At 42.9% G+C, this 27,472-nt stretch overlaps 1 protein-coding gene across 1 annotated transcript in view; it reads right to left on the bottom strand.

Moving 5' to 3' along the window:
• Positions 1-27,472, bottom strand: part of IGF2BP3 (insulin like growth factor 2 mRNA binding protein 3) — a gene marked incomplete at both ends in the record, with an annotated part of 117,948 nt that overhangs the window by 52,561 nt on the left and 37,915 nt on the right. The window contains one exon of the mRNA XM_080932246.1: positions 20,465-20,513. Within this exon, the coding sequence (XP_080788372.1) occupies positions 20,465-20,513 (49 nt within the window). The remainder of the gene's footprint in view (positions 1-20,464; positions 20,514-27,472) is intronic.

Genomic DNA, 27,472 nt, shown 5'->3' with positions numbered 1-27,472 from the left:
TAACACTCGGCTGGGTCTGAAGTGTATGAGAAGACTCTCCACTTGTCTTCTAGTTCTTCTGTAAATATCCAACTAGTGTGAAATGCAATGTTCACTTCAAAAGAGGAATAAGGCACCAGTACATGCTGCTACATTCATGAACCCCGAAGAAAGACGAAGGAAAAAGACTCAGCCACAAAATAGCACACGTTATATGAGCAGTCTATAAAATGTCTAGAATACAGAAACCTATAGAGATAGAAAGTGAACTCCCCAGGTTTGGGAAGAGGAGGAAGCAGGAAGTGAGTGCTTACCTTTAAGGGTAGCTCTTGGGGGTAACGAACATTCTAGAGTTAGACAATGGTGCCCCACCACAACTCAGCGGACACTAAGTCACTGAATTGTGTGCACTTCAAAGAAGATTTAGGAGCCAGCAGGATCGCTCAGAGAGAACTTGCTACTCAAGTCTACTAACCTGTGTTCAACACACACACACACACACACACACACACACACACACACACACACACACACACACACACTAGACAAAATGAGTAATAACAAAAAGTTAGGTGATTTTTATGGTATATGAATTTCTTAATAAAGCTGTCATGAACACAAAACAAAATACAACATATTAGAAAAGCTAATATTAAAATACCAACTGCACGTGTGGGACGGGTCTCCTGGTGAGCATGGCAGCTGTGCTCTGGAAGACAGTGCTGTTTTCCCTGATGCATCATCCCTTTTTGCTCAACTTGGCTATGTACCAGGTTGACTGAATGCTGACAGACTGGGGGTGCTTTTGACTATTGTTCTAGCTATACAACTTTCATTTGAAAGTTTTAAGATCTCTGTGTACACACACAGTCACCCAGAGCTTACCAGTTAGTCTGGATGGGCTGGCCAGTAAGCCCAGGGGTCCCTCTGTTTCTGCCTTCCCAGTGTTGAGATTACAAGTATGCATTGCCAGTTGGGGAGCCACACTCTACCTTGTGATGTGGGATCTAAGAATCAAACACGGGTCTACATACCGCTCACACAGGAAGCGCTTTCCCACCTAACTTCTCCCCAGTCCCTTTCAGATCTTTTGAATGAAGCATTCTCGGTTGCACCTCTGACGTGACTTTTAGAAGGGCATTTGCCATCCTGCACTCACTGTCATGAAGTTCCTATGTGGGTTCCACAGTGGGCTCTTGTCTGAAGACGTTAACTGTCACGCTGTCCTGAGAGCCTTTCCAAAAGCCTTCTGCTTTCTGTGAGGTGGAGGTGGTGATCGTCATCTTCTTGAGACAGGAACCATACAGTCTAGGGTCTTGACCTCATTACATATCCCAGGCTGCCTACAAATCAGCACCTCCTAAAAACTTCACTACTCTGCGACGTCGGTGTCCATCCTCCCAGTGCTCCTTCTGCTGGGGTGGCACTGCCCACGTACATGTCTGTGACCACAGGTCTCTGCTCTCCTTTGTGATCGATGCCTTTGTTTCCCTAGAAGCCATGTGCTATTCCTGCCTTCCCTCCTCAGTTGGGGCATATGAAAATCCAGGTTGTTCTGAGGCCCACATCTGTTTCATAGACATAAGCTCTGTTATTCAATCTGCAGACCCTCAAACACTAAACCTACATTGATGAGGTGGAAAAAGATTGTTCTCAGCCTCCCAAGTGCTGAAATTAAAACATGTTCCCTTGAACAGGAGACTTTTGTTGATTACAATTGGCTGTTAGGTGCTAAGGATGTTTGAGTAGCGTATGCTTGACTATTGCCTGTGAAGTGCTTACCACACAAATGTGAGAACCCACGAAAAGCACAGTGGTGAGGAGATAGAGAAGAAAGTCCACAAGTTCTCGGTCCTCTGACCCACACAGGAGTGCCATGGCATAGCCTGCACATACTTGAAAACAAAGGCACAGCATGAACACACACATGAGTTACAGTTGTAAGACCCTAAGGGCTCTAACTCACATGCCAAGGTCTCTAAGATGAAAATATTTTTAATTTTTTATAAACAAAAAAACTAAAAACCCACAGATGCAAACTATTCCTCAAAAAAGTGAAGCAATTTAGAACCACTACAATTGTTTAATACCCATGGGTGGGGGAAGCCAGGAAAACTTAAAGTTAAAAATTAATAAGAAGTCAGTGATAATACTCTAAAAGTATACAGTAAGATAGAGGTGACCCTTAAGCTCGGTAGCAATCACTCCCAGACTAAACCTGCTTGGCAAGGGCCTCAGAGTCTGTCATGCACTGCAAAGCTCTGTCTCCAGTAGCAAAGGGGCGGCCTGAGCAAAGGTTCTCTTTCTAAACAACCCTGATTAAACACCAAGTCAGATAAAATTCCTATGAGAGAAACAAAGCTGTGACTGATGAAAGATTTGCCCATGCTTTGTCAGGCCAGGAAGAACCTGATACAATGAAGTCCCATCATTAACAGGAAAGAAATAATGAAGATTATTACAAATCAGAATTATTTGCTCAACTGTGTTCAACCTCACTGAAATCCTGAAGTGCCCAGGTCTGGAGTCACTGGACCACAGATCTGCTCAGAAGGGCAATGATGGATGTAGGCTTGGGAGGGCTTAACACAAATCCACCTGACGAAGGCTGCATGTGGGGTGCAGCCTTTTTAGTAACACAGTCGTAAGGAGTGTCACTCGGTGACGCTTCCAACTCTTTGTGACTCACTTCAATACTGGAGTCAGAAGTTTCCCTTAAAAAAAAGAAGAAATTGAGCTGCCTTCAGTTACCAAGTTTAGTATGAAGGTAAACTACCATTACAAAGTCTAACCGGGGCTGGCTTGGTGGTCAGTGGGTCAGTGGGTCAGAGCGCTTGCCACACAAGCAGGAAGACCAGTGCTCATCAGGACTTACAGTAAAAGAAAATGGACTGAGAAAAGTTGCCTTCTGACCTTCAAACACAAAGAAGAAAAAGACTAACCAAAACTGAACTACATAAAACACTAAAAGCAATAACCAAATGGAGATGAAAAATGTACAGGATAGCATGTCCCATGACAGTAAAGGGTTCACACAGTTCACATGGCTTACACTATGAATCCCATCAAAACCCAAAATAAAAATTACCTAAATAGTTTTAATTCTGTAACAATAAAACGAGACAACAAAATTACATTCTATTTTTTATACTTACCTTCTTTACTATCTCTACACACAAAAATCTAGGGATTACAAGTGTGTGTGTGTATGAGTGTGTGTGTGTAAAAGGGGGGGGGGAGAGAATGAATATGAGATCCTTCTAGGTCTTTGGAAACAACATGGAGGAACTATAACCCTTGTCCCCAAAGCCTGGAGTCTGCAAGGTAGAGACAAAGGTCAGAAGGCAATACAAATACAAAAGGCAGCAACTGCTGCCACAGTGCTGTGGGCGAGAAATATTGGAGACGCCTGACCTAGGCGTGGCCAGGAGAGATAAATGAAGGCTTTGTGGAAGAAATGACAGCTAAGGTGGGAAGAGAAGGGTTAGTGGGAACTGAGAGAGTGGTGGAAAGGCGTGGAGGGCTCCTGGCAGACAGCACCGAGAGGCAGGGGAGAGGGTTAAGGAACAGTAGTCTTCACAGCAGGACACCCAGACACTGGCCAAAAGCAAGCAGTTGTGAGTCGCTGATTAACTCAGAATGCACACAGATGTGCTGTTGTGCTTGTTCTCATGATAGCCTTGCAGAGGGTGTCTTTCTGGCAATCCCTTTGCACAGAGGGTTCTGCAATGTGCTGTGCCTTTGCCCAAAATGTCAAAGTCAGTACAAGGCTGTCCTCAAAGTTCCAAGGCTCCACTGCACACCCCGGGGCTTGATAATGCATGTATAACACACAGAAACTGCCACCTCTGGCTCACATATGAAACCACTGTCCAGATTTCTATGGAGAATGCACAAGGCCTTGGGAACAGTGAATGTCTGAATGAAGATCCGGGTTAGGTTGGTTCATTTGTGCAATCTGACTTGGGTAAGAGGCCAAAGCTGCCTCATACAGATGAAGGTGTCTGCCACAAGCCTGATTACAGGAGTACCAGTCAGAGCCACACAATGAAAGGAGACAAACATACAAGTTGTTCCGACTTCCACATTCCCAGTATGACTCAGTCTGAGCACACACGCATGCACACATGCACACAATAAATAATTTTTTAAGAGGCAAAACCCTGGGTAGTGCTACATTCCTATAACCCCAGCATTTTAGAGGCTGTGTAGTAGAAGGTTTGAGGCTGGTCTCTGAATGAAGACAGATTAGACGACATAGGGTTTGTTTGTTGATACAGGGTCTGTGTTGTTGCCTTGGCTGGCATGAACTGGCTATATAGACTAGGCTGGTCCACCTCTGTCTCCAGGCTGCTGGTATTAAAGGCATGCACCACACCCAGCTGAGAGGGGGTGGGTGGGGGCGGGGTGAGCACTGACAACAGACAGATGTTAGACTCAGTGCTCTGATGGAAGAGACAAGACAGCACCAGCTTTCAGCTGGCTCCAGTCAAACCCCAGATGAAAGGTCCCCGCACCATCTCAGCACCAAGGACTGCAACTTTCTCCCAATCTTCAAAAGGAGCTGCAGACCCCGGCTCATCTCCGTGGACCTACCTGATTATCTGCTGGAATGCATATTCGAAGCAATGTGAAATGGTGTAACATTTATACAGCATAGAGATACCTCTTAGTTCTGAAAAAAAATCATCTTCATGCCTTTCTCTGACTACATTTCCTACTCTTAAGCTTATTTGATATTTAAGTGATAACTACACTATGGTCCTGCAGTGTTCCTAGAGTGATGTGTCTCATATTACTACCTACTACTTCCCAAAACCAGTAACCCCTCCTAGAACAAAGGGCTCTCTGTAGGTGTAATCCAGGACCTCATTCTCAGGGAATCATCCAGCACATCCAGGAGGGCTTGATGTGACCACAGGAGTTCTTGTCCAGGACAAGAAGTGTTGGTAAAAATTAGAAGGCTCGGGCTGGAGAGATGGTTCTGCAGTTAACACTTTCTGCTCTTCCAGAGGTCTTGAGTTCAGTTCCCAGCAACCACATGGTGGCTCACAATCATCTGATGCCTTCTTCTGGTGTGTCTGAAGACAGCGACAGTGTACTTATATACATAAAATTCAAAAATAAAAGATAAAAAAGGCTCTGACAGCAGAAACAGATAGGGATACTGTGCTCTGAACATGAGCAAAGGAAAACAGGCAGCCTCAAAACCCTGTAAAAGTCAGGCTCTCCCACACTCACCCAGCCTAATGACATCCACTCAGGGTTCTTTCTAGCCTTTGGCTGCCACAGCTGCCTAAGAATTGATTTCTGTCACTTTAAGTCATAGCATTTGAGAATCTGTTCCTGACTCCATAGGAGACATTATACCTATTATTCTTTTATATCAACACATGATATAAAACTCTCTAAACCTCCAGTCACCGAAACCTGCAGTCACCTGAAGGTTGATGTGTTAGACTGCTTGTGCTGTCATCCTGGTCAAACACAATGGAGGGTTACGGTGATGGGACCTTTGGGAGGTGACTAGGTGCGAGGGCAAAGCTTCGGGGTAGGATGGGTGCTGATTAAAAAATGGGGGTGCGGGCGGCGGCAGAAAGCTCCTTAACCACTGTCCATGGACCAGAGACCCAGGAGCAGGCCTGGCTGGACCTGATCTGCTGGTGTCTTTATCATTAGACTTCCCAATCTCTAGACTGAATAAGTGTGTGAATGTGTTTTTTATGAGCACTGTTCCATTATAATTTATACAGCAATTCAGAAGGACCCATCCAAATACCTAAACATGAAAGCACCACAATCCACACTAAAGTCAGCAGACTACTCCTGGGTCTAACCATAAACACCTAGAACCAACCATCCAACACCACAGGGCATGACCCAGTATGAACCAAATTATCTGGGAGATCAAAGGTGTTCAAAAGGCTATCAAAACTACCATGGTTTTAGGTGTGGAAGATGGCTTTGCAGGTAAAGTGCTTAACTCGCATGAGAACAGAAATTCTGATGCCTAGAACTTATTTAAAGTATGGGGACCTGTGATCCCAGGGCACAAGAGGGAAGGCAAGGATCTCCAGGACAAGCAAGGCCAGTGTTTCTCAACCTGTCGGTTATGACCCCCGTGGGATCACATATCAGATATTTACAATACAATTCATAACAATAAGAAATCACGGTTATGAAGTATCGATGAAATAATTTTATAGCTGGGGGAGGTCACCACAATATGAGGAACTGTACTGTATAAAATGGTCAAAGTTAAGAACCACTGAGCTAAAACAAATCAAATGGTGAGCTCTGGATTCAGTGAGAGGCCCCAGCTCAATACATAAGAAAGACTTCAACTTGGACCTACAAACACACAATCTTTTTTTTCCTTTCCTTTCTTCCCTCCCCCCTTCCTCCCTCCTCTCCCTCTACACATACACACACTCAAAACACCTCAGGCTGGAGAGATGGTTAGAGAGCCCTGACATCCAAAGATTCAAATTCAATTCCCAGCACCTGTATGACAGCTCCAAGTGATCCAATGCCGTCATGTGACCTCCACAGGCACCAGGCACAAATGTGCTGCATATATACGAAGGCAAAATATTCATATGAAACAAAATAGTCTTACCCAGGAGGTAGTGCAGGTCTCTAATCCCAGAATTCAGGAAGCAGAAGCAGGTGGATCTCTTGAATTAGCATCCAGCCTGGTCTACAGAGCCAGTTCAGGCCAAACAAAGCTACATAGTGAGGCACTCTCTATCTTACTAGGAGGAAGGGAGAGTTTGCTGCTATTAGTATAAAGTACTTGCCCCACATTTACAGAGCCCTGGGCTTGATCCAGGCCCCACAAAACCACAGAAAAGCAACTGATACGGTTACCAAGATTAGGGGAATGAGATCAGTTGCATTAGCGTCCAGTCCATGTGATCCCTGTGGTGGGGCTGTTCTCTCCACATACCCCACGAGGAAGCTATGGAGGACTGGCCGTAGCTCACACATGGCCAGCCCAGGAATCTTCCTACCCCGCTACCCGAATGTGTTAGTCAAGACTCACGGTATGAAAAACACACAGCAAGAAGCCTTCTAACATCCAGGCCTTAAAAGTCTTACTTCCCTGTGTACTGGTATGAAAAAACAGACTTTAAATATGCAGATCTAAGGAGAAATAAAAGCCAATGATGTGTGCCTATAAAGTATGCTCCAAATTCAATCGTGAATCAAAAGGGACCCCTGAAGGCAAATTAAGTTCATGTCCATTATCAGATGTCTTCTCTCAAAGATGACTGGGTTATTTATGGAAACAAGAAAGTGAGCGAGGTGTAGCCCACACCAGTAATCCCGCACACTCTGAAATCTGGGGCAGAATCATTTGAACCTCGGAGTCTGGGTCAGTCTGAACAGAGGGAGAAACAGACTCAAAGGAAACAGAACAGAAAAATTCCAGGAGGAATAAGAGTTGTAAAGCAGTCATTTGAAAATGTGAGGCCCTGAGATCGAGTCCTAGCACCTACAGAAAAAGCTAAGTGTGAGCTACTAGTACTGTGGGAAACTGAGATGGAATCACTGGGTCGTGCTGGCTACCCACTTAGGTTGAGGTTCTATGAGACACCCTCTCAAGAGAGTAAAGCAAAGAGCCAACAGAGCATTACACCGACATCCTTCTCTTACAGAGACATACACACGCATGCACACACGCACACACACACACACACACACACACACACACACACACACACGCATGCACACATACACACACACACATGCATGCACGCACACACACACACACCACCCCTCAAACAGGGATTCTCCACTGACTTAATTTTCCTCTTCTAATAACTCATTCTCACTATAGATTTTAAAAGCTAGTGATTACTTGGAACTCACTAACCAAGTGTCCTTCCCCACTGCCAGGTAAGAAGGATCTAGAGCTCAACTAGTTTTGTTAATGATTTTTATTAATCATTTACGTGAGAGGCAGGAGGGGAGAATAAATGGATGAACAAATATAAATACACGTGGTGCCTGCAGAAGCCAGAAAAGGTCACCAGACGCCCTGCAGCCAAATGTGTGTGCTTGAAACCAAACTCAGGTAACTCCTGAGAAGCACTGAGTGCTCTTAGCCAAACTTCTTAAAGAGCGGGTAACACCCCTACGGTCATATGACTGAATATAGGGGTTGCAACAAAAATATCAACAGGAAAGATTTCTAAAGGCACAACCAAAATCCAAACTCAAATGTGGAATGAATCTGAGGTGCTTCTGTGTGTCTTGGCTCTGAACACGCAGAGTGTGTACTATGCACGCCTTTACACCACCCAGTGTGGATGATTTGAAACTATTCCTTGTTATGACTTGAAGTATTTTTATTGGACATGTAAAGTTTTCAGTTCTTACATAAACATAATGATTTAATTGTGGGAATTTTTTTTTTCATTTTTCAGATTGTCATTCCTTGGCATGTATCAAATTTAGCTATCTTTGAGTTGTATACTGTGTTAGAATATTTGATGTTAAAAACTACCATTTGAGTGTTGTGGATTTAGCTCAGTGTGCAGCATGCTGGGTTCAAACAGCACCTACCCCCCAAAAATATGCAATTTGGATCAATAACTTGAATTTCTTTTTGTTTCTTTTTTCCTTTCTTTCTAAGATCTTTAAGTAACTTTTGACCTATCAGGCCAGAATTTTGGGGGGAGGGGGGAGACAGAGTGACTTCCTCATTTATTTCCCACTTAGGCTTCTTACATGATAAATTAGCTACTTTTCTATTGCTATGATAAATCATCAAGACCAAGGCAACTCACAGAAAGACGGGTTTATTTGCTCTGACTGCTCTCCAAGGGGTTAGAGTCCATAAGGGCTAAGGGTAAGGCCCAGCATCTTGATCTGCAAGCAGGAAGCAGAGAAAGCCAACTCCTGTCCTCTCAACAGAGCCTTTACACAGGGGACCCCTTGCCACAAGCTGCCTGTCCTCATGCACAACCATCTAATCTCTTTTACCTTTTATGCGTCTAGATCTGGACCACATGGATGCGGCTGCCAAGTTTGGCTGTTAGCTTGGGATGGACACTCGCCTGCTTTGACCACAGTAGCGTCAGCTTTTGTGTGCTGAAGCGAGCTGGAAGCTTAGCTGGGCAGAATCTTTCCCTGAAGGTACCCTTCCCATAGCTCCTCCAGCACGAGCCTTGGCTGTAACACAAGCTTGCAGAGTTCTTTCTGTCTCCGAGCTGTACATTCTGTGTTTTTCCTTTGGCCTCGTTTTCTCTTTTTCATTGTAGATCTGCATAAGTTACTAGTAACAACCAAGTCAGACCCAATCTTATGCTGTCTTGAAATTTCCTGCCAAAGAAATTAGTCTATTACTTTTTAATTTAGCCTCACAACATGGGCTGAAAACAGATTGTTTGTCAAAATATCACATGAATGGCTGTTAAGGTCCTTGCTTCCCTTTTTAATCAAACGGGGCTCCGCTGTATGTGTTCCTCTCAGCTCTGCTGCCCGCCAGGGCCCTACACGGGCTCATTAAGCCCTTCCCAGCATTCCATTGCTTCTCTGGTCCAAAGTTCTGAAATCTTCCACATTCCAAAAAGGGGGATGGGGTAAGGTGGGGGCAGAACAACAGGATGTTTACTCAACTATCCACTCTCTAGTACCAACTTATATCACCAAGGCATCATATATAAGGAAGGGTCTTTTGGGCCTATGTTTCCAGAGAGTTAAGGTCTGTAACTGTAGAGATGGCAGCAGGGTACTGTGCCACAGACGTGACAGCTAGTGCTGAAAGTTGAGACCTGAGAATTACATCTCAAAATATAAATAAGCAGAAGGCGGAGGCAGTGAAGTCAATAATCCCTCAAAACCCAGCTCTAGTGACAGGATTCCTCCAAGCAAGCCACACCGCCCTCCTAAAGCCTCCAAGTAGAATCACCACAGAACTCAAGTATTCAAATGCCCAAGACTGTAGGGAACATCTCATTCAAACCACTACACATGGGTGCTTGGGGGTTCAAACCCCCTAAGTCCATATACAATAATCTGGACCCAATGGCATGCATTTGTGATCCCAGTGTTAGAAAGACGGAAACTAGTAGAGATATTTGGGGCTGACTGGCTAGCCAGGCTTGGTGGGTCTCAGGCTTGGAAGAGGTAGTGTCTCTTTAAAAAAAGTAAGTAAATTTTGATGTCATCAGTTCCTTAATTATGGCATCAGGAACTATCCTATGGCTTCCACAGTCATGCACACACACAGGTGCCCATATAAGCCAAGAGAACAAGTTAAGTGAGCTCTGAGATGGCACTACACACACTCACCTACATTACAACTACTGCCTTACATCTTCAGAACGTGTTTATTCCACACACATTACAAAACCGATTAGGAAGGAACTGTGGAAATAGAGAACACTAGGCAGATGAACACAGAAACCTTGATCTCGGCTGATCGTGGACTGTGGAAGGACATAGCATATCCTCAGTTGAATCAACACCAAGTACCTCATCCATCAGACAGACGCCATAAACAAAGGAAGCCTGAGAAGCCATCAGAGCACACTTACTGACATCTAGGAAAGACAGCAGAAAAGTAAAGCACAAGGGAGAACTCTAATAACAAAAGTATATTTTGCATGAGATAAAGCAGGCCCTTCAGCGAGGCAGAGAAGAAAAAGATAGAAATGCCCTTGGTACTGAGGCACACTTACCTTTCTGGATGCTGGTGCTAAATTAGAAACAGAATTAAACAGACCATTTTCAATTGATAATTGTTCTAAATCCTTACGTGGAGACCATTCTCCTCCTCACATGTTAACTTTATTTTATTCATTAAATCATAAGTGGAAATAATAAAAATGAGTGAAGCAAGCAGAAGGGCTTACACATCCAAACAGCACATGTGACTCACACGGCTCTTGTGCTAAATCAATCATGTGGACAACTCTAACTCACTTAAAAGACAGCTAAAGACCTACTGGGTATTAATGTAACCAAAAGTTATCTGTGATAGATAACTTTTGAGCCAATGGACAACAGTGTTGCATTCCTGAGAAATGAAAACCTCATCCTGTCCCCTTTGAAATTTAGAAGGAATAAAAACTACATGTAGTCAAGGAAACAACTTTGTATCAGGTTCTGCAACCAGACACAACTGAACTAACTGGTCTACTCTAATGTTTCTCTCACTGAACACAGCTATAAAACCTGAACCATACCACACTTCAAGCAACTGGGAAGATGAGCTCCAACAGTAATAACAAGGGCAGGAGTACTGTTGGGTCTAAGATGTATCATCTGCCCTTTGCCCTCTGACATGTCCCCCACAATTTAGACCTGGGGGAGATGGAATGGAGAAACCTTGCCATCCTCGCCTGAGAACAAGATGCTTCAAGAGCCTCCCACAGAAGACAAAGCTACAGTCCCAAAGGTTGGGTTGAAATCTGTGCTGTTTTCTCTGTCCTATCATTTAAATCCTCCAATCAACATAGGAAGTGTATGACCAAGGACCAGGACTGAAGACTCTAGATTTTCCAGTTAAAAATGGCCAGGGTACAACACAATCCCAACACAATGAGGAAGACAGATGGGGAGCTCAAAAGTTACTAGAAAAGTTACTATCACCAGGGTTGGGACAGCTCAGTGACACAACACTTGTCTAGCAAACACCCCTCCAAGTTTAATGCCCAGTAACCATGGCAGGAAGGAAAGAAGTCAAAGAATTCTTACCAACATGTCACCCAGGGTAAAGCAGAGTCATGGGGCCCACAGGGAAGAAGAACAAATGCTATAAGGTGTCCTCTTCCCTCTGCAGGTGCACAGGTAATCCAATAGAAATCCTACCCACACACAGAAATCCAATAGGAAACCAGGGTGGGATGGGTGGTGGTGGTGCACACCTCTGACCCCAGCACTATGGAGGCAGAGGCAGGCACACTGCCTCGGGTTGGAGGCCAGCCTGGTCTACAGAGCGAATTCCAGGACAGCTAGAACTTCACGGAGAAATCCTGTTCCAAACAAACAAACTTGATCTTAGCCGAAAGGCCAAGCAGTGAAATAATAGATCAGTGAATAAATAAATAAAGGTTCAAGCAGAGCTCAGTGTTAGAGCGGTCGCCTTGCAGCAGTAGGGCCTGAGCTGCAGCCCCAGATCTGAGGAGGACAGGGAGATGGGCTGTCACTATAAACTCCCAGACAAGACACACAGCTTATGATACAGAGGGGAAAGAGAAAAAGCACTACTAAGCCTACAGGAACAAGGACATAAATGTCACATAACCCTGGGAAGGCTGGTGACTTGGTCCCAAGAGGAGAATACTGTTATTATCTCCCAAGCAAAGACCCCTTAAGACAGGAAACACTTAAATAATCCTGGGACTTTGTGCTACAAAATGAAGTAAGTTACTAAGTGCTGAGGTGCCATAAAAACAATACTGGTTTCAAGAAGCCACCACATTCACCTCAGGATACAGACACTGAAAAAAGTGACTCCAATCTGAAACCCAAAGGGTCTTAAACCCACAAGCTTAGAGTTAAACACACAAACGTACGCTGCCTCTGATAAAAAGCACTCAGTAAATGAGGAGGCATGAGTGTTATCCTGTGTTGTCTATACAAACCATCTCAAATAACTGAATGATCAAACAACTCAGAAGACAAGCCCATCTTTGTTCAACTGCAACCAGGAATGAAGCCATGAAGGACCCAAAAGCTGCCACCTCAGAACCACAACTAATTAACTGAAATATTAACTAAAATAATAGATTTAACTAAAATAATCAACTTAAAAAAAAAGTGTAGGAAACATGGATGCTTCTGATGCTCAGTGGCATCAAATCCAACGTGACATTTTCAGTTCTTTCCTTTAGATCTGTCCATGTATTTGCTCATGTGTGTGCGTGTCACATGGGCGTTCATATGCCATGAAATATGCAGAAAGACCAGAGGGCAACTTTAGACATAGTCAGTTCCCTCCTTCCAGAGAGGGGACTAGGAGGTTGAACTGAGGTTGTCAGGCTTGGGAGCAGGCTCCTTTTCCTGCTGAGCCATATTGCTAACCCTATCATAAGTTAGATCTCAAGTTTAAAATGACTTTTTGGAGTCAATGACACATTCTCCCCATCAAAACTTTGTATGAATGCATCCTAATTCCAATTTTCAGAATGTGAATTTACCTCAACAGCCTTCACGGAGGTGTTACGATGAGGCTTGACAGAACCCACAGTAACTATCTGTCTCTGTAAAAGGGGGGTCTGGAGTCGGAACACATATAGAACACTATGAGAAAGGAAGTTTTGTTGCCATAAGCTAAGAACTAGCACCAAGTGCTCCTTCTCTCACAACCCCAGGGCTTCCGGATTCCAGAAGGATGAGGAGGCAGGAAGTGCCTATTTAGGTTTATACTATGGAAGCCCTGCTGATCCACAGATACAGACCATGTCTTTTGGAGACCCAAACTGAAATACCTAACAATGTCTTGATGTAAAAAAAAAATTGTTTCAAAATAACCTAGAAAGGGCAAAGGGTGCATGTGTTTACACATAACAAAACCAGCCAACCATGTGTACACAGAAAACCAGCCAACCACATGTATACCCAAAACAAAACCATGTTAGTAATGTCGAGTTTCATTGTATCGTCTACTTTTATATTTGACATTTTTCATAATAAATAAGTTATAAAATTGTAAAGTGACATCTCAAAGTAGCAGCAGCCACTGCCACAGAACAAACAGCTAGGCATCACAGGGCAATGGGAAAATGGCATCATAAATTCCTGCAGAAAATGTACCAGCCATGGGGACAGACACACCAAAGGCTAGATCAGTCCTAAGGATGTAGGAGACTAGCCATCCCAGAGCAGCCACTCACAGACAACACAACCCCCACAGCTCTCTAGATAGGAATTTCCCAGTAACAGCCCAACTAATCTAAGATCATCTGACACTCAAATGACAGGTCACCCTCAGACCGTGGAGGGTGCCTCTTCTGTCAGGCTCCCTACCCAGCTTTCAAGGGAGTGCTTTTTGTTTTTAAGCTTTTGTTTTATGTGTATGAGTTGGCGGTTTTGCCTACATGTATGCCTGTGCTCCAGGTACATGCATAGTGCCCACAGAGGTCACAGAGAGCTTTTACTCTAGCGCAAGCTAGCCTGGAATTCAGGTTGGCCTCAAACTCACAGAAGTCCTCCTGCCTCAGCCTCCCAGGTACTGAGACTACAGGTATAAGCTACTATGTCCAGCTTCCAGACGTAAGCTACCAGGTGGATAAAGAACGAGGGAAAGGCACGTGGTTTTCTGTCAGACATTCAGAGACTCCCGCCCTCTCTAGCTCATAAGCCTAGCAAATAGTTAACTCTGAATCCTCTATCTCAGATGTCTCCTCTTCAGTGAAGACAAAAAATTGTTCCTCTGGTACCTAGCATGCAGATGGGTATTTACTGGCCAAGCGGTCAAAGGCAGGACACTGTAGGAAAACCACTCACACAGGAACCTGGTTCACCCAGATCTCTGTTACTTACAATTCTAACCCAGGTCCTGGAGAAGATCTTTTCTCAGCATCATTGACTCCCGTGACCTCTTGCCCACTTTAACACACTGCTCCCCTTTGACTGCCTCAAAAAGCTTGCTGTTGACAGCTGTGCAAGTCTTTTTTACTTCTGTCTCACTCAATTTTCATGCAGCACTAATTTTCTTTTTAAAAAAATCCATATTTTTATGTGTACGTGCCTGAATGTAAGTATTTGTACCATGTGCATGCAGGAGCCCACAGAAGTCAGAAGAGGCATCAAATACTATAGAACTCTAGTTATGGCCACTGACGGGCTCTAGTAGGCCCAAGCATAGCAAACATGGCTCTGGCAGACCTTGCCCTTCCCTCATTCCTTTTTCTTTGCTAAAACTGGCTAAGAGTACAGCTAGCCCCCAAGGACCATTCCCTTATTTGGCTACTTCCTCCTCCTGGGGTTGACCACCAGGGTACAGCCCTCAGTATTCTCCTTTTACCTTTATATAAATTGCCATTTACCTAAGGCCATGTCTGTCTCCTCTTTATCCAGAGGTAGTCTTTTGTCCCTCTGAGGAAAATATCCCTTTTCCCTTTCTCCCTCTTCCTGTCTTTGTCCCTCTGGTGCAAATAAATCTCCTTTGTGCTGAGAACTTGGTCTTGGGGAGTGTCTTGTGCAAATTCTAAGGTCCTTGAGTTGTGAGCCATTGTATGGGTGACTGGAATTGAACCTGGGGCCTCTGCAAGAGCAGTAAGTACTCTTAACTGCTGAGTCATATCCATCCCCTTAAGCATTAATTTCTAAATCCATCATAGACTAATAAGTATCCAACCACAGTGCCAAAATACAATCCCCATTTGGACTGAAGAATGACAGCTCCAGCCATCGAAGTCACCAACATCCAGCCTCCTGCCGGCCACTCACCACCCCACCTCCCACTAGTCCCCAGCAGTCTCCAAGTCTCAGCTCACATTCACTCGGCTGACAATGGGCCTTTCATATGGACTATGATAGGCTTTGCTGGATAACCCAGTAGCATCTATCTATCTTCTAGGTCAGTAGCTGGAGACGGTGTGGTCTCTGATGTTAATAGTGATAGGATTAACATGAAAAGCAAGGCCTTCTCTCCCCTAACTGCTGTCTTTTGATTTGACTAAAATGTGAACATCTTTCTAGTGGGTCGGCCCCTCCGGCCCCTCCTGCCGGAGAGTGGGCAAGACTAGTAAAGAGTGACTGAGGGAGACTCAGCTGCCTCCCCAGGCAAGCTTCCTGTTGGTGAGATAACTGGAACCAACATGTGCAACAGTGAACATTACCCATCAAGAAAAACTGTGGGTTTCTCTGAACTGGTTTTCAAGCACCTGGTCCAGAGATAATGAGCCAAGCAGAAATGCTAAATAAAACATTCTGTTAGAGTATTTATGGGGCACTCCAGAGAGCACCCCTTTAAAGAGTCCTATAATATTGTCTCTAACAACAGTGTGTTTCAGTTTCCACCTGGTCCTCCATCTTATTTTTGTGCACTGGTCACATGATTTCTACACCAAACAGAAGGCTGGCCAACAGGCATGTCAGAAGCCTGACTCCTTTCAAGTTGCCTCCAACACCCAACCATCCTATAAGCACACATTCCACATACACATGAATAAAAACTACATCATTTAAGCAGATAAACGTAATAAATGAAGTACACGTTCTCCTAAGTATTTGTCAAACCACCTATCTGCCCTTTGTGAGTCACCTCAGTCATGGGCCCATCAGCAAGGGGAGCCTTACAATGGCGGTGACTAACCATGGCTCACACCGGTTTGCAGCTCACTCTGGAAACACTACCCTCTGCTTCCCCACTGAAGATCTAAACTTGCTCTTTATTCTAGGACCACCATTTTCATGTGGCTTATGGGTTTTCCTTCTGCACTCCATGACTGCTACTAGGGACTCTTGATTTTTCTCATCAGAAAGCAATAGTCAGACAACCAGGAAGTTCTCTCATGGACGTTCTTTCCTAAGACACTGACACCTTAAATCTAACAGTTGGACTCACCTCAAGAAAGCACACAAAGAAGAAAAGGATGGAAGTATGGTCCTTCAGTGCCTGCCCGTCTCCTAAGAGGGGTGCACTTAGGAGGTAAAGGATGGACAAGAGGACTGTTTCCTGAGTACATTCTACAGATGGGGTGCGGATAGACATTCCCAGTTCTCCAGCACCAGGTCCTCAGAAAGTTGTTTCTGTGAAACTTTATCTGCCACAGACACAAAAGCTCCTTACCCTGGCGTTCATAATGCTTTAGCATTGTTAAAAGCTAATCATTAGAAGCCCCAGGTACAAAAGGATGTACCCAAACGACCTGGGAGGAATGTGCGTCTCATTTCTTGGAAGTATAGAGGAATAGTTAAGCAGGATGTCGGGTGAATTTAACAACGCAGGTGAGCACCTACAAACCAGCGCACAGCGCTGGGGCTGAGCTGTTTCTGTCCTGCTTCGACGAAACAGATCTCAGAAGTGGTAGAACGGAGGCTGCTCCTTTCTGTTTCCTGGTCAGATCATCAGCAGAGTAAGAAGCTCTCAATCCCAAATCGACTTTTTCTTTGAGACTCTGGGAACTCAAATCATCCCTCTTCCCATCTGTTCCCAGTGTATTTCTGCCACGGAAGGAACTGCGGCAGTGAGAGGCTGTGGGCGTGACAGTAGGAGGATGGGGGCGGGGCAGTAGGAAGCTGGGGGCGGGGCAGAGAAAGTAGGAGAAGCTCTTTCTGGTCCTCTGATCGGACCCATTCCAGCAGTTGGCGCTAGCCTTTTATGGCTGTAGGCTCCAGGAACATCTCATAAGTTCCAGTCATGAGCTTGCACAGCTCAGAGAACTGAGTCTCGGCTACTCTGGCTCTTATCCTAAGGATCTAAATGTCTATCTGTTCCCTTCAGTCATAACTACTTCTACCCCTTTTGCTCTTTAACCTCTCGAGATCTCATGTGATTCTCCACGTTTAAAGCCCCTGGTGAAGGCCTACTGTGTATACTGTGAGATCAGCTGGCCTTGACGGGCACATGAAGAATTTAATCAAGGTTGGGAGGTGATGAGTTTGTTCTATCACACACATAATGTACTAGATGTTCATACAGACCAAGCACTGTTTTATGGGCACAGTAAGGGTGATTCTTTTTGGTTTTTGTTTTGTTTTATTGATAGGATTTCTCTATGTAGCTGACCTCAAACTCACAGAGACACACTTGCCTCTGCCCAAGTGCTGAGATTAAAGACATATAAATAAGGGGGGAGAGGGGCTACTGTCATCATCTCTGGGTCAGAAATGAGGAAAATGCATCTCACATACTTTTAAAGTGTGTTTAAGGTTTTTTGAGATGGCTCAAGGGGTAAAGGCGCTTGCTGCCAAGCTGACAACCTAAGTCAAGTCCCTGGGACTAAATGGTAGGAAAGAAGTGATTCTAACCATCACATGCATGTCTCGATGTGTGTGTGTACACACGTATGTATGTGTGTATGAATGTATGTCTGTTTGGTTGTACATATGTACATATGTAAAAATCCTGTTTAGAGATAAAAGCATAGTGCTAGGCTATAATTTAAGCCTTCCTACAGGCTGCCATGCTTTGGGCACACTGTCCACTGAGCTTGAACACTGCTCACAGCTCACCACAGGCACATGTACAAGTCATGTCCTAGATGTCGTATACCTCTTGGCTGTCTAACAAAACAGCATTGCTTATGCTGTGAGATGCCTCGTACCGCAAGCTGGGTTACTATTTAACTTGTATCCCATCATCCATATTTCTTGCAAAACCTACTTAAAATAGAATGTAGTCGAAACTCTTTTTAAGGAAGGACACGCTGTGTGTGCAATGCATTTCCTTCATCTGATCATAGGTCACATGTCTGGCTATGTCACTTTCTGCATTCCTAACATTACTCAGTGGAATCAAACTCTAGCCCCTCCGTTATAATGGAATCGGAGTAAGAGCACAGTTACCACTGTCTACAGTAACGGTCTGGCAGGAGGCAGCCAGCATGCCCAGGGTGCACAGATGAAGAGATACCAAGTGACCTTTTAGGGAAGGAAAGGAACATCACCCATTCTACTCCTAACAAGCCCTGACTCAATCTGGCTTCAGACATACATGCTCACACATGCCTATAATCCAGGACTCAAGAGGTTGAGGCAGGAGGATTGTTGTTAAGTTTGAGGTCAGCCTAGGTTACACAGCAAGATCCTGTCTACCCCTACATAAGAAAAAAAAATTTGTTAATCAATAAAAAAAAAAAAAAAACTTAAGAGGGAATCACAGCTGAGAAAACCTCCAAATTCTAGTGCCAATCTTCTTCCGAATTCTCACTAATCAATCTCACTTCCCATTTAAAGACTATTGGACCAGGAGAGATGGCACATGCCTGGAATCTCAGCACTCAAAAGGCTGAGGCTGAGGGTCCTAATTTTAAAGCCAGTCTAAACTACATGGCAAGATACTGTCAAAGAAGAGGAAAGGAGAAATGGTGGGACACAGAGAACAGAAAAATAAATTATAAAAAAAAAATAGGACAAATAAAGTTTTGTCTTATTGATTAGATTTTACTCAGAACAAGGGAAAGAAAACTGTCATGACAATCTCAGTGAAAACTATGCCACTGGCTGCAGCAGATCCTACATGACATTAGCCGTTCACTTGCCTGTTTTTGGCTGCTGTGACTGACTGTCTCACCAACAGCCACATTACACTAGATGTGATTCCTGAACAGAGTATCTGGTTAACCATATTTAATATGGCCCATCTTAACCGGGTACAAATTTATGATCTTGATGCTCTCACACTCAGAAACCCACCCCTCAAGCTAATGAATTTCCTACACAAATATTACTCTAAAACAGGGAAATGCATATAGTTTAATCTCTGAAGTCACCACTCAGCCTACAATGTGTGTTTTTATATATAATAAAAACATTCAAAACATATTAAGAACTAACCATCCTTCCCAAGATGAGAATGCAGCAGCTGTGTAACCTGATGTTCTACGCACAAGTGATTTGATTCTAAGCAGGAACCTTGGGGAATCAAAATTCACAACTTCCCTCAGCTCACTGCCAAGGAAACCTTGAGATCATGCTCTGCATTTTAACAAGGGCTCCAGTTTAATGACGCAGCAAATTCAATTGGAAGCCTAATCTGAAACCACAAAACAAGTCACTCTTGAAGTTTATGTTCTAATGATACAAACACTGAGCAATTCCCTGGCAGGGCTTCAAGGGAAGTCTTAAAACCTTTCAGGGGAGCCAGCAAGATGGCTCAAGGGGTAAGGTTGCTACTGCAGTCAAGCCCGAGGACCTGAGTTCAATCCCTGGGTCCTACAGGGTGAGAGGAGAGAATCAACTCCTGAAAGTGGGCCTCTGACCTCCTCAAGTAAGGATACAGACACACAGTAAACACAACAGTGAGAAATTTTAATTTTCAGAGTCCGTGGTCTGGAAGAGTTAACAATCATTTACATTGACCTCCACATTCTCAAGTCCTCACCATGACACTGTCATGGTGCTGAGGACACTGCTGACACAGGCTAGTGAACTGTGCTATACACTTCTGTTGATGTACAATCACTGAAGGGCCATCATCTAAGCAAAAACAAAACAAACAAACAAAAAACAGAATCACATTTTAAAATAAAGCAGTAACTAGTAGGTATTTGTCTTTTAAATTTTTCTGCCAAGGAAGGAATGCCATGTTTAATTCTAATGGGCAACTCAGCTCAACAAGATGCTGTTCAAATGGAGCTGAATCAGAAAGGTAATTACTACTAACTGTTGGGCATTTAAAAAAAAGATTTCAAAGAGCAGATATGTAAGGGATTTAATCCTACAAAGAAAAGCCCATAGCACAGTCAGTAAAGAGAAGAATTAGGTTCTAGTATACCAGAGAGCTGAAGGAAGGAGAAAAATCTTCAGAAAAACAAAACACTAGGCTCCGACACTAAGATCTTAACATAGAAGCTCTTACCTCCCATTGTAAGTGGGGTGGGATATTTCGTATCTGAAGTTTCCGAATCCTGCAGAAGAATTAAAATATTTTAAGGAACAAAACATACAAAAGCAACACACACCAACAGCAACACAGAAGCTTAGAAAATGCTTAAAATATGAATTTAAATTTAACTGCACACCAACATGTAATGAGGAAATGTAGCCCACAGAAAGGGCAAAATAACACCAAGGTGTGACCTGACTGAACTGTTAAGTGACTGGTATTTTATAAAGCACTAAAACAGACACATAAAATACATTTATTCTGATGACTAAGTTTAGCATTCAAGCCTCCTTTCCTCAACTTAAGCCTCTGAGAGCACAAACAAAGCCTTATCCAGAAGTTTTTGTTCTGAGACCACAGCTAAGAAGCTCACTATAGCATTAGAGAAGTTGGGAATGGAGAAAGGAGACGGACTCATTTTTTCCCCAACCTCCTGACTATAGAATTCAACACAAAGTTCAATCATGAGCATGGGTAATAAGCCACAGAACCTGATATTCTCAAATCAATGAAAATCATGTATTTTCATGCCACAAAAGGTGCAATAGATCATAAAATATCATCTGTACTTGGTGATAAAACTTATACATACATATAAATGTATACATGTGTTCACACACACAAACACATGATATCATGCAGATCAGTCTAGAATGACCTTCAGCTCCTTTCCATTTGAGTACTGGGCTCACAGGTGTGCACCATCATCACACTCACTAATGCAGTGCTGGAAGCTGAGCCAGGACCTTACGTACCTGAGGAAAGTACCACTTACTGAGACACATCCCCATCCTCTCACAGCTATACTAAAAAGTTCTGTATCCCAGGCTGGCCTGGAACTGCAGCAATTCTCTTCCCTGAGCAGTATGAACTAGCACACTAGGCTTTGTCAACTGTATTTTGAGAGAGTTTCCTTTAGCAACCCTAGCTATTTTGTGCATGTAAAGGCATTCTAGGAGTGAAGAGATGGCTTAGTCAAAGTGCTTGTGTACAAGCATGAAGGCTTGTCCCATCTCTCCACTACCCATTTACAAAGCTAGGCATACTGGTGCGGACCTTTAATGTTAACATTCAGGAAACAAAGCAGGCTCTCTAAGTTCAAAGCCAGCCTAAATAGTGAGTTCTAGACTAGCCAGAGCTATACAGTGAGATCTTGTCTCAAACCAAAAAAAGACTAATTAGCTTTGACCTCTGGTCCTCACATTCATTCATGAACATGTACACACAATAATGATGATGATGATACCAAGACTTGGGAGGGCGAGGCAGGAGAATTATAGTGATTGAGGCCAGACTAGAAACAACAGAAATTTTGGAATCAAAAATAAAGAAGATAGGTTTCAGGCTAAGAAATACACAGCACAGAATAGATGAGGAATCTTTTTCACCTTCGTTCAGTCTCACCACCATTTACCACCTTCGAGGTGTATAAAGGATGGAAAACAAGAGATGGCACATGGACTATGTGAGACTGCTCAACAGGCACCACATGAAATCAGCCTGCAGATGCTCAAAACCACCACAGCTGCCGGAGCGATGCAACTTTGTAACATGGCACAGGGAGACTGAACCAGGAGGATTCAGAGTTTGAGCCAACCTTGGTAACACAGTGGCCCATGCCTCAGTAAAGTGACAGTGACAGTGTCCTAGGCACCTGAGTTTGACAAATCAAAAAAGTAATTCAGGAGCTGGAGAGATGACTCTGCAGTTAAGATCATGTAAGACTCCTCCAGACCTGAGTTCAATTCCCAGCAACTGTATCAGAATGCAACTCTCACTCCAGGCCACAGCCTCTGTGGGCACCTGTCCTCAGACACACACTTACAGGTGATTAAAAAGAATAACAGAGCTGGGTGGTGGTGATGCCTTCAATCCCAGCACTCAGGAGGCAGAGTCAGGCAGATCTCTGAATTAACAGAAAGAAGGATGGATGGATGGATGGATGGATGGATGGATGGATGGATGGATGGATGGATGTCAAAAAATCAGAATCACAGTGAACTTCCCATTCCCCACCAAGTAGCCTATGATTTTGAAGTTTTTTTTTTTAATTGAACAACTTTATTTTTAAAAACAAAGATAAATGTACAGATTTAAAAAGCATTTTTGCATAAAAGTATATGAATACATTTTTGTCAGTACTTGATTTTTTTTAAAGGTTTGATAGTGTGCATTAAAATCTTACTAGTTACAATGAGGATAATGTACATGTAAAACAGGATGTAACCTGGAAATAGTCAAAGTTTTCTTACTGTGTAAAGATTAAACGTAATAATTGTTCATCTATTTTTTTTTTTTTTTTTTTTTTTGCCTATGTTTTTCTTGAACTTCATATAGTCTGTGAGTTGCTTCTGGGGTGTTCAAAGCTTTCTGGGGTTAGTATCCAATTATCAGTGACTGCATATTATGTCTGTTCTTTGTGACTGGGTTATCTCACTCAGGATGATATTCTCTAGATGCATCCATTTTCTTAAGAATTTCATAAAGTCATTGTTTCTGATAGGTGAGTAGTACTCCATTGTATAAATATACCACAATTTTTGTATCCATTCGTCTACTGAAGGACATCTGGGTTCTTTCCAGCTTCTGCCTATTATAAATAGAGCTGCTATGAACATTGTGGTGCATGAGTCTTTGTTGTATGTTGGAGCATCTCTGGAGTATATGCCCAGAAGTGGAATAACTGGGTCGTTGGGTAGTACTATGTCCAATTTTCTGAGGAATCGCCAGACTGATTTCCAGAGTGGTTGTACCAGTTTACAACCCCACTGACTATGGAGGAGTGTTTCTCTTTCTCTGCATCCTTGCCAGCATCTGCTGTCATCTGAATTTTTGATCTTCGCCATTCTGACTGATGTGAGGTGAAATCTCAGGGTTGTTTTGATTTGCATTTCCCTGATGACTAAGGATGTCAAGCACTTCCTTAGATGCTTCTCAGCCATTCGATATTCCCCAAGTGAGAACATTTTGTTTAGCTCTGTACCCCATTTTTAATAGGGTTGTTTGATTCTCTGGTGTCTAACTTCTTGAGTTCTTTGTATACCTTGGATATTAGGCCTCTATCAGATGTGGGGTTGATAAAGATCTTTTCCCACTCTGTTGGCTGCCATTTTGTTTTCTTGACAGTGTCCTTAACCTTATAGGAATGTTACAATCTCATTAAGTCCCATTTTTTATCAATCATTGACCTTAGAGCACGAGCCATTGGTATTCTGTAAAGGAAATATTCTCCTGTGCCTATGTGTTCTAAGGTTTTCTCTACTTTCTCTTCTAATAGTTTCAATGTACCTGGTTTAATGTGGAGATCTTTGATCCACTTGCACTTGAGCTTTGTACAAGAAGATAAGAAAGGGTGTATTTTCATTATTCTGCATGATGAGTGCCAGTTGGACCAATACCATTTGTTGAAGAGGCTGTCCTTTTTTCATTGAATGTTTATAGCTCCTTTGTAAAAATCAAATGACCATATATGTGAGGGCTCATTTCTGGATCTTCTATTCTATTCCATTGATCCACGTGCCTATCTCTGAACCAGTACTATGCAGTTTTTAACACAATTGCCTTGTAATATAGCTTGAGGTCAGGGACGGTGATTCCCCCAGATGTTGTCTTGTTGTTGAGGATGGATTTCGCTATTCTAGGTCTTTTGTTATTCCAGATGAAACTGCACATTGCTCTTTCCAACTCTATGAAGAATTGGGTTGGAATTCTGTGGGGATTGCATTGAATCTGTAGATTGCTTTTGGTAAGATGGCCATTTTTATAATTTAGATCCTTCCAATCCATGAGCATGGGAGATCTTTCCATTTTCTGAGAACTTCCTCGATTTCCTTCTTCAGAGGTTTGAAGTTCTTGTCATACAGGTCCTTCACATGCTTAGTTAGAGTCACACCAAGGTATTTCATATTGTTTGTGACTATTGTGAAGGGTATCTTTTCCCTAATTTCTTTCTCCACGTTTGTCCTTTGAGTAGAGGAAGGCTACTGATTTGTTTGAGTTAATTTTATATCCAGCCACTTTGCTGAACTTGTTTATCAGCTGTAGAAGTTCTCTGGTGGAATTTTTGGGGTCACTTACGTACACTATCATGTCATCTGCAAACAGTGATGTTTTTACGTCTTCCTTTCCAATTTGTATCCATTTGATTTCCTTTTGCTGTCTAATTGCTCCGGCCAGGACTTTGGGTACTATGTTGAATAGGTAGGGGGAGAATGGGCAGCCTTGTCTAGTCCCTGATTTTAGTGGGATTGCTTCAAGTTTCTCACCGTTAAGTTTGATACTGGCTATTGGTTTGCTGTATATTCCTTTTATTATATTTAGGTATGGGCCTTGGATTCCTGTTCTTTCCAAGACTTTTAACATGAAGGGGTGTTGAATTTTGTCAAATGCTTTCTCAGCACCTAGTGAGATGACCATGTGTTTTTTTTTTCTTTGAGTTTGTTTATATGGTGGATTACACTGATGGATTTCTGTATATTAAACCATCCCTGCACCCAGGGATGAAGCCTACGTGATCATGGTGAATGATCATTTTGATGTGTTCTTGGATTTGGTTTGCAAGGATTTTGTTGAGTATTTTTGCATCAATGTTCATAAGTGAGATTGGTCTGAAGTTCACTTTCCTTGTAGGGTCTTTGTGTGGTTTAGAAACGAGAATTATTGGGGCCTCAAAAAATGAGTTAGGAAGTGTTTCATCTGACTCTATTTTGTGGAACAGTATGGAGAGTATTGGTATTAGGTCGTCAATAAATGTCTGATAAAATTCTGCACTGATCCCATCTGGACCTGGGCTTTTTTTTGGTTGGGAGGCTTTTGATGACTGCTTCTATTTCTTTAAGTGTTATGGGATTATTTAGATGGTTTTCCTGGTCTTGGTTTAACTTCAGTATCTGGTATCTGTCTAGGAATTCATCCATTTCCTCCAGATTTTCCAGCTTTGTTGAGTATAGGCTCATGGTAATCTCATTCTTAAGGGTAGAGAAGTTTTCTTCTACGATTTTGTTGAAGAGATTTACTGTGCCTCTTAGTTGATATTCTTTGCCTTCTTCTATTCCTATTATCCTTAGGCTTGGTCTTCTCATTGTGTCCTGGATCTCCTGGACATTTTGGGTTAGGAGCTTTTTGGCTTTTGCATCTTCTCTGACTGTTTTTTCTATGTTTTCAATGTTGTCTTCAGCCCCTAAGATTCTCTCTTCCATCTCTTGTAGTCTGTTGGAGATGCTTGAATCTGTGACTCCTGATTTCTTTTTCAGGTTTTCTACCTCCAGGGTTGTCTCTTTTAGTGTTTTCTTTATTGTTTCCATTTCCATTTCTGTCTTTAATTCCTCTATCTCTGTGGTTCTGTTTTCCTGTAGTTCTTTGATTTCTTTGAGTGTTTTTTGTGTTTCCTCTTTAAAACCTTCTATTTCTTTATGCTTTTCCTCCTGTTCCTGTTTAAGGACCTCTATTATCATCTTGAGGTATGATTTCAGGTCTGAGTCTTCTTTTTCTGGAGTATTTGGCATTCGGCTGTTTGCTGTGATGGGAGAGCTGGGTTCTGATGTTGCCAGGTTGTCTTGGTTTCCTATGGGTAAGTTCTTTAGCTTTCCTCTTGCCATCTTGTTGTCTGTAATTATACGTGGTCTTATTGTCAGTGATTGGTTCCCATCTCTCCAGTGTACCTGGCTTGTGTCCCTGGATTTCTGCTGTTCCCGGTGGCTGATTTTGAAGTTTTAAAGCCTGTTTTTGGTGTAGATTCTAGTGAGTTATTACCTCTTTCCTCTCCCACAGATAATAGAGTTAATGCTATAGCTGCTCCCTATTCAAAGACACCAAAGAAAACAAACTCAAATCAGAGGTTCCCTGCTCATAATGCTGACAGGAGGTGCACTCAGATCTTTTTTATGACACAGTAAACAGCAAATCATCAGGAAGAACAGAACTAAAAAAAAAAAGGTATTCTATCAGTTCAAAAAAAAATTTTGTGCACCATCTAACTACAATATACAGAGGGATGATGCATTGTTCAAATATAACTCCTGCATCCAGCTTGTGAATTAAGCATGTAGTCAAGGCACTCAGGAGTCTAAGATAGGAAGATAACCCAAGGCTATCCTGGGCTACAAGCCAAAAATCATCACCATATCAACAACAACTCAGGATCATATTTCATTTTGTTTAGGTTTTCAAGAAAGGATTTCTCTGTGTGGCTGTGGCTGTCCTAGGACTTGCTCTGTAGACCAGGCTGGCTTTGAACTAACAGATCCTCCTGCCTCTGCCTCCTGAGTGTGTTGGGATTAAAAGCATGTGCCACTGCCACCTGATATCAGGCTCCTATTGGTATTGCTTTTTCATAAAAGATTAAAAATACCTGAGGGCTAAGAGACAGGTCTGTGAGCAAAGTGTTTGCCTCACAAGCATGAAGACCTCGATTCACATTCCTAGAACCCATGTAAAGCCAAGCACAGCTGCTCATATTAGAAATCCAGTGTTCCTATGACAAGACAGTAAATTTCCCATATGCTGTGGTTCAGTTAGTCTGGTTTAGGCAGCAGAGAACAGCAGAGACACTTGGTCTCAAAAAGATGAAAGGCAGGAACAACACCCAAAGCTGTCCTCTAACACCATGTGCACACTTATATTCACACAAATGAAAACAGTTAAGTGTGTGCTCATGCACACTCACACACAGATACATCCTAATAAGCTTTCTGATATATGTTTTGGATCTGCTATATATTGCTTCCTTCACATTGTAAATATTTACCCTGGGTAAGTAAAGAGATGAAAGAAAGTTGCTGTACATATGCAGATGTGAACCTAAGTTACTCGAGCATCGCAGGCCTGGAAGCAGAGTGAAGGAGCCGGGTCTCCACCCACTCTGGACTCACTGTGGAGAGTGGAGCTCTTCATAAGAATGTTCCTTAAGTCAATGTGCAAATATGCATATACTCGGATTACAAGAACAGATATCCAAGAAATTGTGTAGATACTATCTTTGAG

The sequence above is a fragment of the Micromys minutus genome (assembly GCF_963924665.1).
Source record: "Micromys minutus genome assembly, chromosome: 18".
Classification (NCBI taxonomy): Eukaryota; Metazoa; Chordata; class Mammalia; order Rodentia; family Muridae; genus Micromys; species Micromys minutus.
This window is presented reverse-complemented; position numbering and strand designations above follow the sequence as displayed.